This window comes from Gopherus evgoodei, chromosome 23 (assembly GCF_007399415.2).
Source record: "Gopherus evgoodei ecotype Sinaloan lineage chromosome 23, rGopEvg1_v1.p, whole genome shotgun sequence".
In the NCBI taxonomy this organism is placed as follows: Eukaryota; Metazoa; Chordata; order Testudines; family Testudinidae; genus Gopherus; species Gopherus evgoodei.
In genome coordinates, this window is record NC_044344.1 from 8149387 (window position 1) to 8164282 (window position 14896).

At 47.1% G+C, this 14896-nt stretch overlaps 1 protein-coding gene across 5 annotated transcripts in view; it reads right to left on the reverse strand.

Moving 5' to 3' along the window:
- Positions 1 to 1117: 1117 nt before the first annotated feature.
- The window catches only part of KANSL1 (KAT8 regulatory NSL complex subunit 1), a 176240-nt gene continuing 162461 nt past the window's right edge, over positions 1118 to 14896 (reverse strand). For 3 of the 5 annotated variants that reach the window (XM_030541036.1, XM_030541035.1, XM_030541037.1), the window contains exons 9-15: positions 14327 to 14488; positions 13882 to 14033; positions 9984 to 10102; positions 7343 to 7400; positions 6386 to 6498; positions 4277 to 4511; positions 1118 to 3269 (exon numbers count right to left, since the gene is read on the reverse strand). In XM_030541036.1, the coding sequence (XP_030396896.1) occupies positions 3027 to 3269; positions 4277 to 4511; positions 6386 to 6498; positions 7343 to 7400; positions 9984 to 10102; positions 13882 to 14033; positions 14327 to 14488 (1082 nt within the window). In that variant the 3' untranslated portion in view covers positions 1118 to 3026. The remainder of the gene's footprint in view (positions 3270 to 4276; positions 4512 to 6385; positions 6499 to 7342; positions 7401 to 9983; positions 10103 to 13881; positions 14034 to 14326; positions 14489 to 14896) is intronic. The other 2 variants (XM_030541038.1, XM_030541039.1) reach the window with 2 other exon arrangements.

Sequence of the window (14896 nt, forward strand, 5' to 3'; positions counted from 1 at the left end):
CTTGCCAATGACAGAGGTGAATGTTCCCTCTCTGAAGAGCCAGGCTTCAGTTAACCTTTCAGGGCTCTGAGCACAGCAAGGGTTTTATGATGAGCGCGCGAAAAGGACAGGCCAGATCCTGTGAGATTTCCAGGCTTGAGGTCTCATGGGATTTGGAGGTCCGGGCTCACAGCCACCATCCCTTAGCTAGGCTGCTGTGGGCTGGGCTGGTCACAGCTTTGGGGTTTTGAAGGAACATTTTCCTGTGCCATGGGACTGCCCGCAAGTGGTTGGGTTTTGTTTTTTTTTTTTAACCCTTCCTCAGATGGAAACCTGGGGTTGGATTTTGGGCAAGCAGCCAGCTGAAATTCTTCCCCTCCCAGAGGTCATTTAGTTGTGTCAACTTTTGGCAAGTGCTTAGTGTAGAAACTTGCTGATTTAACTCCAGAGCTATAGGCAGCATCCCAAGGGTGTCTTGTTACAAGATGGGGGCATACATGAGCTAGGGCTTGGGGAACCATCCCAACCCCACACATGGCAGCAATGCTGACTAGGGGGTCAAGATGCCCTCTCACCTCAGCTTCCCCTTCCCCAATCACTGGCTCTTGCTTTGGGCACCCCCCCACCAAGAAAAGTTCTTCCACAATGGACACAGACATGAGGTGGGACAGGGTTGATCCAGAAGTGGGAAACACATTGAAAAGGTCAACTGCAGAAGGAAACAACACTGCCCTACATGATTGCTCCTTTACCAGAACAGCTGGCAGCTGTGACAGTCCCCCCCTCACATTTGCTGAATGTTATTTTACCTTTAAAATAAGAGCCTCCAACCAAGCTGGATGTCCCTGCCTCTGGTGCAGGATTCAGGATTCAGATTCACACCACCATGAAACCTGAGTTGCTGCAGCAGCTGCCTTTGGTTATTTCTGTGGTGTAGAGGGGTGAAAGACCACAATATTACCCTGCAGTGAATTCACCTGTGCACGCTCCAGTGAAGACATGGAAGGTGGACTTGCTTGCACACTTTTGTAAGTAAACGGAGAACTTCTGAGCACCCCAGAGAAATTCTACTCCTGGCAGTCATGCTGCTGACCACACTCCACATGGCATGTCACAGAAGGGGCATTGCACAGCACACTACATTTTTTAAATTTTTTTTTAATCTTTTTTTTTTTTATAAGCACATTTGTGCTTTGCAAACAGAATCAGGACATTAACAAAGATCAGCTTCTCGGAAGAAAAGCGTTTCTATAGAACAAGGACATTACACAGCTCAAAGCAGGAAAAGAAAAAATATTTACAAAATACAAGGTGGTTTTTTTTTTGTGATTTTTTTATAATGCTAAAAGGGTTATTCAGAATTTTCAACCTTATAAATAGAAAAGCACTTATGCAAAGGGATATGGTAGCATTTTTTTTTAAAGAAACGATGACAAATCCTTTAAACTAGAACAGAACCAAAAAACACTAGATAATGTTGAAAATTGTGAAAAAACCCCAACCATTAAGCAGTTTAGCTACTATTTCTTTACGATTACAAAATGGAAAAAAAAAATTATGTCCTTTGTATTTTTTTTCCTTTTTTGGTGATGTGATTATACATAAGACAGGCACAATGCTAACAACAGGACAGGGACCAATAGCCACACCGCTAGGGTCAGAAAACACTACAGACTGGAACGGTGTGTGGGATCCAGGAGTCTACAGGAGGAGGGGGCAGCGGTGGTGCCATTTTAAAATAAAATACCTGTCAAACTTTATGATCATCAGACCAAAAAGTCCTGAAAATGAAAATGACTAAACATCTGTTTTCAAAATTTGTGTGGAAGTGGAGTTAAGCAGTGGTGAAAAACAAGTCCTGATCTTTTCCTAAGCGAGCAGCCAAGGCTCTGCTGAGCTAGTCTTCGAGCAGCACAACACTTGCTTTTTCTTTTTTAAATAGATCAAACCAATTTAAGCGAAACAAACATTAGCAGCCTATGCACTGCAGCCTACAGACTTCATATGGTGAATTGCCAAGTCCTACTCCTGCCAACTGAACACTCCTCCTGGCATCTGCAGCTCATCATGGGTTCTAAGCAGTAACAGTAACAGAAGTGACATTCTGATGGCCAGCTGCTAACCTAGCCTGACATTTTCTAATTGTGGGTAAAAAACCACAAAGGGAAATTAAAGTGTTGGTAACAGAACTGCATTTCCTGCATCAAAGCATGTACTGGTGCCAGCAGCAAGTTAGATCCCAGCAAAAGGAGTCCTTAAGGGTGCTGGATAAACTCCGCTCCTGCTGAAGCACCAGAACATGCTGGATTGACTCCCACTTCCCTGCCCTTCACCCAGTATAAACACAAGGTGTGAACTAAACAAGGCTGCTTCCGAAATCTATCTCCCCCACATGGAGCTGTGCATGAAGCAGCTAATGCGGGACCTTCCTTTCCCAAAGTGACGGGAAGTCTCTAAAAGCAGGAGTGGCAAAAGGAAGAAATGAAGGGCAGTACAGTGCAATGCAGCAGGCAGCCTGGGGGAATACCTGGAACTACAACCTAGGGAACAAAATGACAGGATAGGGGTGCAGAGACTGCAGATCTCAGCTCTGCATGTGGGGAGAGACAGCTAGTGTGGGAGGTTGCATTCCAAAGACATCACTTTTCACCACTAATTTCACTCCACTAAGACTTTTCGGGGAGGAGGCAGCAGGCAGCAGAGAGTGAGAAAAATCCCAGACGTCTGCTAGTCAGCTAAATCCTGTGCTCTAGAATTATACACCTAAGGGGGAGGGGCGGAAGGGTGTCTGGCAGACTGCTCTCCTCCCGAGGCTTCACTCTGCTGGGAGGAAGCTGGGGTGCTCTTATTGTGTGACAAGGAAACATGGGGGAAAAAAAAACCCAAAACAAACAAACAAAAAGAAAACAGTTTCTAAACTCCTTAAATTCACTAAAAACTGTGAAAATTCCTGGCAGGATGTTTGAATATCAAACGCAGATTTCGGAAGCTTTAATGCCAAGAGTTAGTTCTGTGTGTTGGTTTTGCTCCTTTCTTCCTGTCCGGCTCTATCTGTGTGCCGGCCGCTGAACTGCTGTTGCTGCTGCTGAGGAGGCCACGGCTGGGTTCCGGCTCTTGGGGCTGGGGAGGGCGGGCAAGGGGAGGGCGCTGTCCATCTCCCGGGATGACTTGCTGCCCGATGTGCGCCGGGTGCAGCGCGACAACCGGTCCTGGGGATCAGCTTGGTCCTCGCACTCTGTCTTGGGGTTGTAGGAGAGCGGGAAGTAGCGTCGCTCCCAGGGCTGCACAGCCTGCAGGGGAACGAGAAGCAGAGCTGTTCACACCTACTCAGAGGCTCTGTTTGGGTAAACCCTCTGTGGTTCAGAATAGTCCCCCTCCCCCACCACCCCAAGTCATCTTCCTGTTTCCCATTCATCCCTGACATATGGCAGCCCTGGCCAATGCTCCCTTTAAAGGTGCTTCACATATTGTGCAGGTTCAGCAATTAGCATGGGGAGATTCCCCAAGGGATCAGGGCAAAGTCAGCTCCCCTCATGCTGGCACAGACTGAGACCACAGCAGAGCCAGCACCCAGCTGTCAGAGCCCCGCTGGGACCAATGAAGCACTGTATGCCTGTTTTCCTAGCAGGCTCAAGCAATCCACACCCAGCCAGGACCACAACGAGATTAACTCCCACACACATACCGTGAAAAAAAGTGACATTTTATTGAGGAAAACGGGAAGTATCATTGGACAACATTAGCCTGCCCCCTTACACATTAATATGCCACATGGACCAAGGAAGGTCTCAATTCAGACTTCCCAACAAGAATTCTCTTTTACTGGCTTTTCAGCTTGCTGGAGAGTTTTAAGGAGAGAAGAATCACAATGCAGGTGTTAGAAAAACTAAACACCTATCAAAGCTCAATAAGATCAACTGACATTTTCCCGCTCTTTCACTGCAGAAAGTCTCTTGGGTTCATTCTGTCCTGGAAAGGCAAGCACTGTGACGTTCTTCTCCCACGTCAATATTGTAACATAATGAATGGGGTTCTTCGGGCACGCAGACTGAGGATGAGTGCCCAAAGGAAAAACTGCCAAAGCTGAATGAGAATAGATTTTTCATTCAGTTCAGCAAACTGAATTTCTCTCACACAGATTCTCAGCAGTTTTCCCACAGTAAGAAATTCAACAGTGAAAAACAAACCAAAAGTCTGAATTTCACATTTAGCCTCAAAAACAACAGCTTCTCAGTAATGTGTACGTATCTGGACCTTTCCACCAGCCAGAGGGGATGAAAAGTCGAAAGCCACCCACCTGTTCGTCAAGACCAGACTCAGGTGTGGAACAACGGGTGTCCTCACTGGACAAGAGCCGCATGGAGTCACGGGAAACAGGTGTGAGAGGGGCAGAGTGCAGTTCGGGACTGACGGGACTGCGTGGGGAGAATTCAGAGTGGGAGTGGCAGTTGCCCACATCGGGGGATGGTGGCTGGGGAGTGGAGGGGTTCCCCAGCTGAGGGGTTGTCCGACCATCTGCTGATCTGTAAGACCTGGAATTAAAAAAAAAGCGTGTCTTAAAATTCTCATTTTACATTTCACTACTGCAGTCTGAAAGTCTGCTGTCATTCTGCAAACCCTTCATTCACTGCCAGCTCACTTCTGCCACATCACGCCCTAGAACAGTGTTATCACACCATTTAGGTCACTACATGCAAGGCAATCATCAAGATGTGCACATACCAAAACTGAGCCACTCTTTGGACTAGGCACTGCAACTGTCTGATCTGGCCTTTCCATCCAACGATCACTGTTTCACTGCATCATGTCACACTCAGAACAATCTCTTTGGGACAGTTGTTTTTTTTTGGGGGGGGGGGGAGAGAGGAGAGGGGCTGTTTCTGTGGAGCACATACCTACTACACTTCTGAGTGCTATACAATTATAGCAGTAATAATAAGCCACCCCACAGTCTCAGACACTTAGGTCAGTTTTCCCAAGTATTCCCCTGACAACAGCTGTACACTAAGTAACAAAAAGACATTTGTTCAAATAGCTAAATACTGACCAAAATACAATTAAGCTTGACATCCTTTGGGGAGGATAGGAGCCAAAACCTACACTTTGGAAACGGAACAGAAAAATGAGGAAGCTTGTCAAAGACTTAAAAGTGAAAATTGAGGGATTAAAAACCTTTCATTAAGGCATGCGTACATCTAAACAAAAAGAGAATCAATCAGGAAGTAAACCAGTGTTTAGTTAAATGGTGAGGTTCAAAAGGGCTGTCTGAGCGAAACATGTCCTTCAGAATATCAAAATCCAACCCCAGTAAAACCAAGAAAAAAGGAGCATAAGCTATAGCAGGAAGAAAATCAGAACGGCTAAGATTGGCTTTTTGTTCTTCAAATTCTTAACACAAGAACAGCCAAGAAATTCTTCAAATATATCAGAACCAGGAAGACCATGAGATCATCAATAGGAGGGTCTGCTTGAACAATTAAGGATGAGAACAACATTACAAAGAAGCTAGAGAATATATTTGCATCGCTCTTCACCGCAGAGAATGCTGGGATATTATCTACCCCAGCCTTGCTCTTCTGGTGGTAAAGACGCAGTACTCAAGAAATGGAGGTAACAAAAGAAGAGGTACTGCAATTGATAAACTAGACAGGAATCAGTCATCCAGTCCAGAGGGTGCACTGCAGTGTTCTGAAGTTACTCACGAAGGAAGTGGCTGAGCTGGGGAATGAATGTTATACTCAGTATTTTTTAAAAGGGACTAGGCTATGTCTGGAGAATTACAGAGCAGGAAGCCTTATTTTTGTATCTGGTAAATAGGCTGAAATGATGGTTAAAACAGAACAACCAACCATCTAGGTGATCATAACGTAATAGGATCTAACTACCAGGGCTTCTGCAAAGTTCCACATAATTTCCTCATACATTTCTGACATCAGATGGGGATAGACAATTTGTATGAGGCCATCCCATTGGGAAAGCTCAGCCCCAGAGTTGATGGCATAATTTTACTCACCATCATCACCACAAATGGTCTTCCCCAACTGATAGCTTACCAGTTCCACTGTCTGTCTCTCTCTACAGATACACCATTCCTTCCCACAAGTCCAACACCACTCTGCCCCTACTGTACAAAGAACCATCTTAGATTCTGCAACACTACTGCCTTTCAGGAGATGAACCTCTGTAGATCGCTCTTTCGCACTCTGCTCCCAGATATCCCCTCTCTGTAGGAAGAGGGCATTTAGTTAAGAGAAGCACAACTACAAGAGAAGCTGGAGCAAAGGACAGTCTTCCCACACAAGGCTAACATGGCAGAATTGAGAAGCAGTAGTCTGCACCCACTGAACATATGTTACAGTGGCATCAGAGTGCACCACAGCTGCAGAGAGCATGCTAGTAGGCTTACCTGCTGCCTCGTCGCTGAGGGGGCAGACTGGTGCTCCAGAGCCACCTTGCCCGCTCCATCTCTTCACACTTGGCATGAAGAGCAGCAAAGGCTGAATCAGACAGGTCCTCAATCTGGAAAGGGATTGTCACATTAGCGTGAGATCTTTTACACTAAGGCCTTGCCCACACAACAAAGTTACACTGGCATAAGCCAAGGTGTGAATTTAAACTGATCTACCCGGAGGACCGCAAGAGGCCCTTTTGTCGGTTTAGCTTATGTTGCTTAGGAAGGGGCTTGAGCTAAACGGAATTCCAGAATTAAGAGTGTCCACAAAGGGCTCATATTGGTATAGCTATATTGGTTTAACTAATATTGATATAATTATACCAATGCAAGTGGTGAAGCTTTTTTGTGTAGACAAGACCTCAGGTCTCCCTAAAAGGCTAAGGGCCTGCTACCCTGAGCCACCTCATGAAAGAAGCCAGACTTCTGGCTTCAACTGATACACATGCAACAAAATAAACTAGCTTCTTCTATCTCAGCAGCTGCTTCCTTCCCCACCTTTTGCTGAAAAGGAGGATGGACTGATTAAACACTTCCTACTGGTCTCTTACTGCCTAACCAAGACGCCACCCTCCATATGGGATAGCTCAGTGGTTTGAGCATTGGCCTGCTAAACCCAGGGTTGTGAGTTCAATCCTTAAGGGGGCCATTTGGGGACTGGTCCTGCTTTGAGCAGGGGGTTGGACTAGATGATCTCTTGAGGCCCCTTCCAACCCTAATAATCTATGAAAAAGGAGACCCCACACCTCTCTTCTGAGGTTCTTGTTGATCCTTCAGCATCTGCTTTCCAGGTACTTCACACACTTGTGCAGCACATCCTACTTGAAAGGAAGTTATATGGCTACCACCAAGTCCATCCCAAGGCATGGGAAGCTCCCCAATTAGTTACAGATATAAAGCAACTATCATTACCTCCTCATTGTCTTCATCAGGGTTCACTTTCAGAGCACTGATATCCACTTCACGCCAGCTGCAATATACCATTGAAAACAAGGTCAGTCACTGCCATGGTAAAGCATATAACACATCCATGTAGTCTTGGAGGGACTAGAGGGGAGAGGAGCAGTGAACATACCTTGTACATGTGTTAATTTTGCCCCCCTAGTGACTGGTGGCCTACAGAAAGGATAAAAACCTACTACTATTAGTGACAAATTCCAATTCAAGTAGTTCTATTCTGCAACCTAAATTCCCCCTACAGTTTCAAATGCATACGAAATTTTCCACTTGCGGTACTACACTGCTCCATTAGGAGTGAATGTCAGAACTGGCACGGCCAAGCAGGCACTATGAGGATCACCTTCTCCCTGTACTGCTTGCTCTTCATAAGGACTCTGTGGATCAACGGTACTGGGGGAAAAGGGTACAACAGAGCCCCTGACCAAGGAAGCAGAAAAGTGTCCAACAGGGTGCCTCTGTCGATCCCCCAAATGGAGCAGAAAACGTGGCACTTCCTGTTCTTCTTGGATGTGAACAGGTCCAGCTGGGGACCGCCCCCTGTCTCTGGAAGATGATGCTGATCCCCTCCGGATAGAGGGACCACGCGTGGCGAGACAAGAAGGTCCTGCTCAGGCGATCTGCCAAAGCGTTCCTGGCCCCCGGCGAGGTGTGCGGCTATGAGATTGATGTTGTGACATACACAGAAGACCCAGAGCCTGCAGGCTTCTTGGCAAAAGGCAAAAGATTTGGCTCCGCCTTGCTTATTGATACATAACATAGCCACTGCATTGTCCATCAGGACCTGGACCACTCTGTTTCAGACTCCTCTGCCAACTCTTCCATCTTCCAGTTTAAATTGTTAGTAACTCTTTTAAGGAGGGTATGGTGCTCTTTGAAGTCGTCAGGGGTGGGTGGGAGGGTCTGCCCATTTGAGAGGGGCCCGCCGCTGCTTCATCTGGAGATGAACGACTGCACTACAGAGGAAGGGGCGGCTTCACCTTCCCTCTCTGGGGACCGAACCTGTTGTGCTGGCCTCGTGTCAGCTCAGCACCCTATTCTGATTTTGGTGCCTGCGGCACTGCGGGCAGTTTTTCCTGAAGGGAGGAATGGTGGGAGTACAGAACTGGCATGACAGGCACACCCCATGGGTTCCAGTACAGCCACTGAGCAGGTCACTGTCCCTGCTGCCACCCCGCCACTGCGGACGCCATGCTGGCCTTGCAGGTCAGTGGGGATTCACCCTTCCTGAAGGAACTGAACTCCTGCTCCAACTTGGACCATTGCCTCTCCAGTGACCAGAGCAGAGCTGTAGAGACCTGAGTCTGTCGATTGACCCTTGTTGGCAACTGGTAAGAAGAGGGCGAGAATCAGTGTCTGCCACAAAAGCAGTGCTGGGGAGGTGGATGGTGACCTGTGCTGTGCTGATGTCTGGTGGGAGGTTCACTGGTACCGAGGGTATGGGGATCAATGCCTGGACTCTGGTGTCCCATGTCTTGTAGGGGGGGAAAGCACGTCCTCAGGGACCTAAGCCTTCTGACTGGATACCGAGGTTGTGGTGCTGGGGTCCCAGGCCATGGTGATAGGGATCTACGCCTGTGGTCCAGGGAGATGTTAGGGTCTTAGCCGAGTCTGGCGCCTAGCATGGCATCTGCAATGCTGCTACTCGTTTGGCCGCCAGGGCCACCTCATGCAATGATGGCCCCGGGAGAAGTCGGGGTCCCCTGCCACTTCCAGGAATTCGAGGCAGATCCCTGGCTCGGTTAGGGGGTCCGAGCACAGAGGTACCCCCGTGAAGCTCCGCGGCGGACATGTGGCCTGACATAGGTCCTGTGCCCAAAACCCTCTTCCCCTCTGGTGCCAGGGAGCTTCTCTTCTTTTGCCGCTTTTTAGGCACCTGTGAGGGGGAATGGTGTGCTCCACACTGATGTTGGGGTTCTAGGAGTGGGGTCCGAGCAGGACGGCTCCCACGCAGGACCAAGTGCAGCCTCCATGAGGAGGGCCCTCAAATGGATCTCTCGCTCCTGGGTTCTAGAGTGAAAGTTCTTACAGATCCCACACTTGTCCTTTCTATGGGACTCCCCCACGCACTTAAAACTGCTGTCATGGGGGTCACTAATAGGCATCGTCTTGTTGCCTGAAGAGCATGGTTTGAAGCAAGTCCCGCTCCAGGGCAAAGACCCAGTGCAGACTTGACTACCAAACCAACCTAACACTTAACTTAATGGCTAACTAAGCATCTACAAAAAGACATACAAAGAGGATAAACAGTGGTTGTAAAGAACTGCTAATGCTCTGACCAACCAGGGGCGTAAAAAGGAACTGAGAGGGCATAGGGCTGGCGGCGCCTAATAAACCAGGGCACGAGCGTGGCACTCAAGGGGGTGGCGCAGCCGACTCTACAGCTACTGCTAAGGCAAAAATCTCTGACTGCACATGTAGGCGTGCTCAGAAAGGAATCGACATGAGCAAGTGGAAAATCATTTTCCTGAACAGCACTAGCAGCCATTCAGAGAGCTCCAGTGGGGCAAAGTTTCTGACGATGCTACACTTTTGACAGAGGAAACGGGAAGGGGAAGCACTGAACATGGAAGCTGGGGATGGACCAAAGACATACCTCGGTGTGAGGATTTCTTTGTATTGTAGTTTCTCTACACGAGTTGTTGCAGCAACAGACATCGGGATGACAATGTTATTAATATCAAAGGAACTTTCGCCTCTCCTCCTCCTCGGCTGCTGCAAAACAAAGACAAAAAATGGTGAGGAAAGCGAGGGGGCCTCAGGTTTCAGCCTGGCGGGACTGCTTCTCTAATGAGCAATCAGTTTGGTCACTGAAAAGTTTCTAACGTGAATTGTCACTAGTGAGGGATGCCAGATTGATAGCCCTGGAGACTGAAGCCACATCCATGGACCAAGAACAATGCACACTGCAGAAATTAAAGTTTCAATACTTCCCAGAATACCTCACCAAAGGCTGCCTTAGGAGTTAGAGGGGAATTCAGTCTCCTTGGTCCATTCGACCTTTCTGCAGGGTGTGCTGACAAGGAGCCCAGCAAGGGCTCAAACATGGAGAAGGTTTGTGCAATGCGGATACCTACCTGCTTTAGTGCCCCCTCCCCATCATGCATTTAACAAGAGGAGCCAGAATGGAAATTCTAAATGGAAGAGCCACAGTTCCCATCTATATTCCTGTTCCTTTCAAACTCCACCTTCCACGCAGAGAGAATTCCACTCGTTATCACTGAGCTCATGTATTTCAAAGGGAAAAAAATGTCTCTTTACAAAACAATTTTGAACTACAGCCTTAGCTCCTTACCACACTTTTCAACCCGTGTTTCAAGAAATTATATTGCTATTTAAAGCTGTATCCATCCTGGTTTTAAGAGGTGGTGACTAACAGCAGCTAAGTGCCTAACTACCACTGAAAGTCAATGGCAGTTGGGTGCCTAATGCCCTTTGTGCCTATGAAACTCTCTCCCAACTTACCACTGATCAGGTCTTTCACAAAGTGGTAAAACATTTGATTCTCAAACTGCCCAACTCAACTTCATAGCCCCTTTACCGAGAGGATTTGCAATTTACCCTTTTATCGGTCTCTCCATTCCCCATTACACGGAACATGTGGTTTTTACTGTGAAAATGAAGTCATGCAGGCAACTGTAATTACGACGGATAAACAATACAACCAACTAATAAAAGCCAGGTAATATGCTTTGAGCTGCTTAGATTAAGTGTGCTGCAGAAGCACAAGCATTAGTGGATTAGTGATCCTCACAGTCACATAAGGCAGCTCAATAGCACTGCTACCTACATGAAAACAGGATTTGCTTAAAACAGTCATGTGACAAACATCTGGCGGTTTCCATTGTTTACCTCCTCAGAGCTCAGTACTGAGGTGGGAAGCAATGTTGACCAATCAGAGATCATATGCAAATTTAGGTTAACTGACTGGACTAAAAGTCACATTTAACCCCTGGATCTCTCCAGCCTCTTTAGAATTTTAAGTTTAAAGGTAAAAAGTTTTACACTTTGGATATTTGTAGACAAAAATGGAGAGATTTCTATTTCTGATGGAAACATTCAGAATATACGGGAGCTAACAGGCAGACTCTGAGTGCATAGTAAACCTGAACCCTACAGCCTCTGAGGACAAGATTCCTAGTAAGTCTAAGGACTGGGGGGAGAATCAGAGAAGACTGCCACCGAAAAAAGACATAAATTCAACACTTGTTCTGAAACGTGCAGGTCTTTCCCACACTTTGTACCATGAACTAAACCAACAATTAAAAGAGAATGCCCAGAATTTTCAGACGTCAGCTCATCAAGCACTGACATAATGTGGCAACATGGTGATGTAGCACCTCCACAATTCTTTAGTCCCAGGGAACAAATAAAGAATTAAGTGCAACTCTAATAGAGCAACAGCCAGGACAAAGAGTCAGCAGCAGCAGCCAGCATTAGGAACGTTCAGATTAGGCAAGCCACCCCTCAAAAGCTATCCCATTCCTCCAGTACAGCCCAGGATCTGAGAAGGGAAAAGGATGGCCTCAGTGAAAAATAAGCAGAGTTAATGGGTGCTTCCTGCCTCTAGAACACCCCTAACTTATCTTAGGAGGCACAGATGTTTCTTTGGCCATGACTTTATCCCAGCAGCCAGAGATGGTGGGGTAAACCCTAGGGCAGATGGCACTGGTCTGATGGTGTGCAAAAGAATGATGTGCGGGTCAAGAATTTAACTTGAACAGACAGCTTGGGTGCCTATGCATTCCTTGCCCTGGAATTTATTTGTAGAATACCTCCTGCAATAAAAAGGTATCATAAAACTTACAATTCCATTATGACTATCAATAAGAAAGACACGAGTTAGTTCACAGTGAAATAAATTGCTGGGCCTTTGTCACTTCCTAGTGGCCAGGTATCTTCCTGACAACAATTCCCAAAGCATGCCTTCTCTACAAACTCACCACAGGTCAACTTGGCTTTATCATCAACAATCTGTGTGACAAATGGAGAGAAGAGACGGGCAATGTCAATGGCTGAGGTGAGCAAGGAATCAGTCACAGGTAACAGGAGGAGTTTCTATGCCACTAGGACACAGTTGTAAATCTCTCTCTTCTCTAACTCCAAAGCATCTACAACATTCTAACCATGCAAACTATTCCGGCTGGTAGGATGCTTTATAAATCCAAAGCAACTAGCTCTGTCCCAGCAGGACTACAAGCGATCCATTCCATCCAAGACCTCTACATGCCCTAGCTGGTGGAAGTTTGCAACAACTGCTTGGGACCTTTATTTGGAGAGGATGTTACTGCCTCACTTGGAGAGGCAAGCTGCTGGCACCAATCATACAAATTGGGTCAAACAAATTTGATTCAGGTCTCTGTTAAAAAGGTTAACCATAGATGCTAAATGTTTTGCTAATCATCATCTGTTCTAGACCATTCCCTGTCTGGGCATGATAACCTGAGGCAGTGAAGGAAAGGCCAATTCCAACACCTCATTCTCAAGTTCCAGGGCCCATTTCCAGTCATGCACCAAAGATGCTAATTACAGAAATGGATAGAGGCCAGCTGTCCTTGCGGATGTTGCTCAACAGTTCAGCAGAACTCGATACTGTTCAGCATGAGGTCAGTATGACGTCAGGATCTGAGAATGGATGGTATCACGTGGTTCTAATCTTTCCATTCAAGCTATTCCAGCAGTTAGTGCTGGCTGAAGGTTCCTCTCCACTTCAATGGCTTTCTAATGTGAAATCCCCAAAGGGCCATATCCTGCTACCACTTCAATATTCTTGCAAAACTGAAGGCGGTCACAAGGAGACAGGGACTTCAGGGGCTGCTGTGGTTTATCTGACTGGGCACAAGGAAAGAGGAAACCTGAGATTCCTGTCTCTGCTAGTGATTCCCTGTGTGAAGCTGATCAAGCCTCTTCATCTCTCCACTTAAGTCTCCCTACCTGTAAAAAAAATGGAAATAATGCTGGCCCACCATCTACGGATGAAAGAGCATTGTAAGTGGAAGCATTTTGCTGATATCAGCACACTGACACCCAGCTACGTGCCTCCTTCCCATCAGATTTAAATCATGGACATCACCAGGCTCTCTCAAAGATTGGCAAAGACTGGGACTTGGATTAAAGTGGAGGCTCAACCTACGCAAGACAATTACAATTATTTGGCAGAATGAAGCATTGAAAATATTGAAAAATCTAATTACTCCATCAGTTGAGGAGGATCAACCAACCAGGATCAATCTGAGAATTTTATTAAAATTATAATTCGCTTTTAAAATCCCAGAATTCACTAGTAACCAGCAATACTGTTAATCTATGGCTGACTCTAAGCTCTGGTGCTGGGAACCAAACCACTGAGTAAATTCAGACACTAATACCTGAACTGTTCTTTCTAGCCAGAGTAAAGGGAAACCTGGATTGCTGAGAACCAAGCAACCTCCAGAGCAGGATAGGAGCTCATCAACTCCTCCAGATGCATGACCATGCCCTGATCAGATACTTACAGACATGGTAGAGGTGCCCTGTGAACTTGTGCTGGCAGGAGCAGAACTTTCAGAGGATGTGGACAGCTGCCGCACTATGGGGCTGTGGGGCATAGAGGCTGCAGTCGCTGATAGGTAACTTGGGCCTCCGACATCCGTGTGATGCTTTAACACTACATTAGAAGGAGAAAAACGGACAATGACATTAGCTAAAAAGGTTATGCCACGTGCTTCAAACTGACCATCGAGGTCCGTTGTGCATGAAGTAGAAGTTCCTCTGACCGCAGCTGCCAGCTTTACAGGCCCTGGGGGAATAAGCTGTTAGAGCACACAGGGGATAGCTGCAGTGGTGATAACTGCTCCTTTATTCCCAGAAGCAGCACACTGCCCTTCGCCAAGGGGAAAGAGGATGGGAATGCACAAAGCCCAAGCTCCCCCCCCGTGAGGCCTAGCTGTGGGAGCCTACCTTCGCGTCTCTCATGTAAGGAGTCCCACAATTGCTTTTTGTCATGTGCAGGAGGCAGGATAAGTGAGCGCTCTGGCACTCTCTGGGCCCTGGACACAGCCATTAGATCATCTAAGGGCTGCCTGTGTGCCTTGTCTGGTTGGATTCTGTGATGTGAGCACTCTGAGGAGGGGAACAGAAAGAGAGCTATGAAACGTCTGCTTTCCCCTCGCTTTCTGTTAGCACAGGAGATACACCCAGACAGAGTCAACACCGGAGATCCGGATGGGTCAGGGCTCCAGCACCGCCAGGCACTAGGGGAGATGCAGGTGGAGCAGTGAATCTCTTTATTTCTGCCCATGCCAGGAAAACACTGACCAGGAAGTCACAGATTGCACACGGAGCAGCACCTATGACATTTTGGCCCAATTTGGTTCATGCCTGCACACACCTCATCTCCATCCCAGGTCTTGCAATATAAATCGCCACATGCCCAGTCTACAGCTCGCCCTGAAAGGGCGATCATACACACTTTTCTTCTTCATTGCACTTGTTTAGGACATTCAGGACCATTAGCAGGATTAGTTGGAG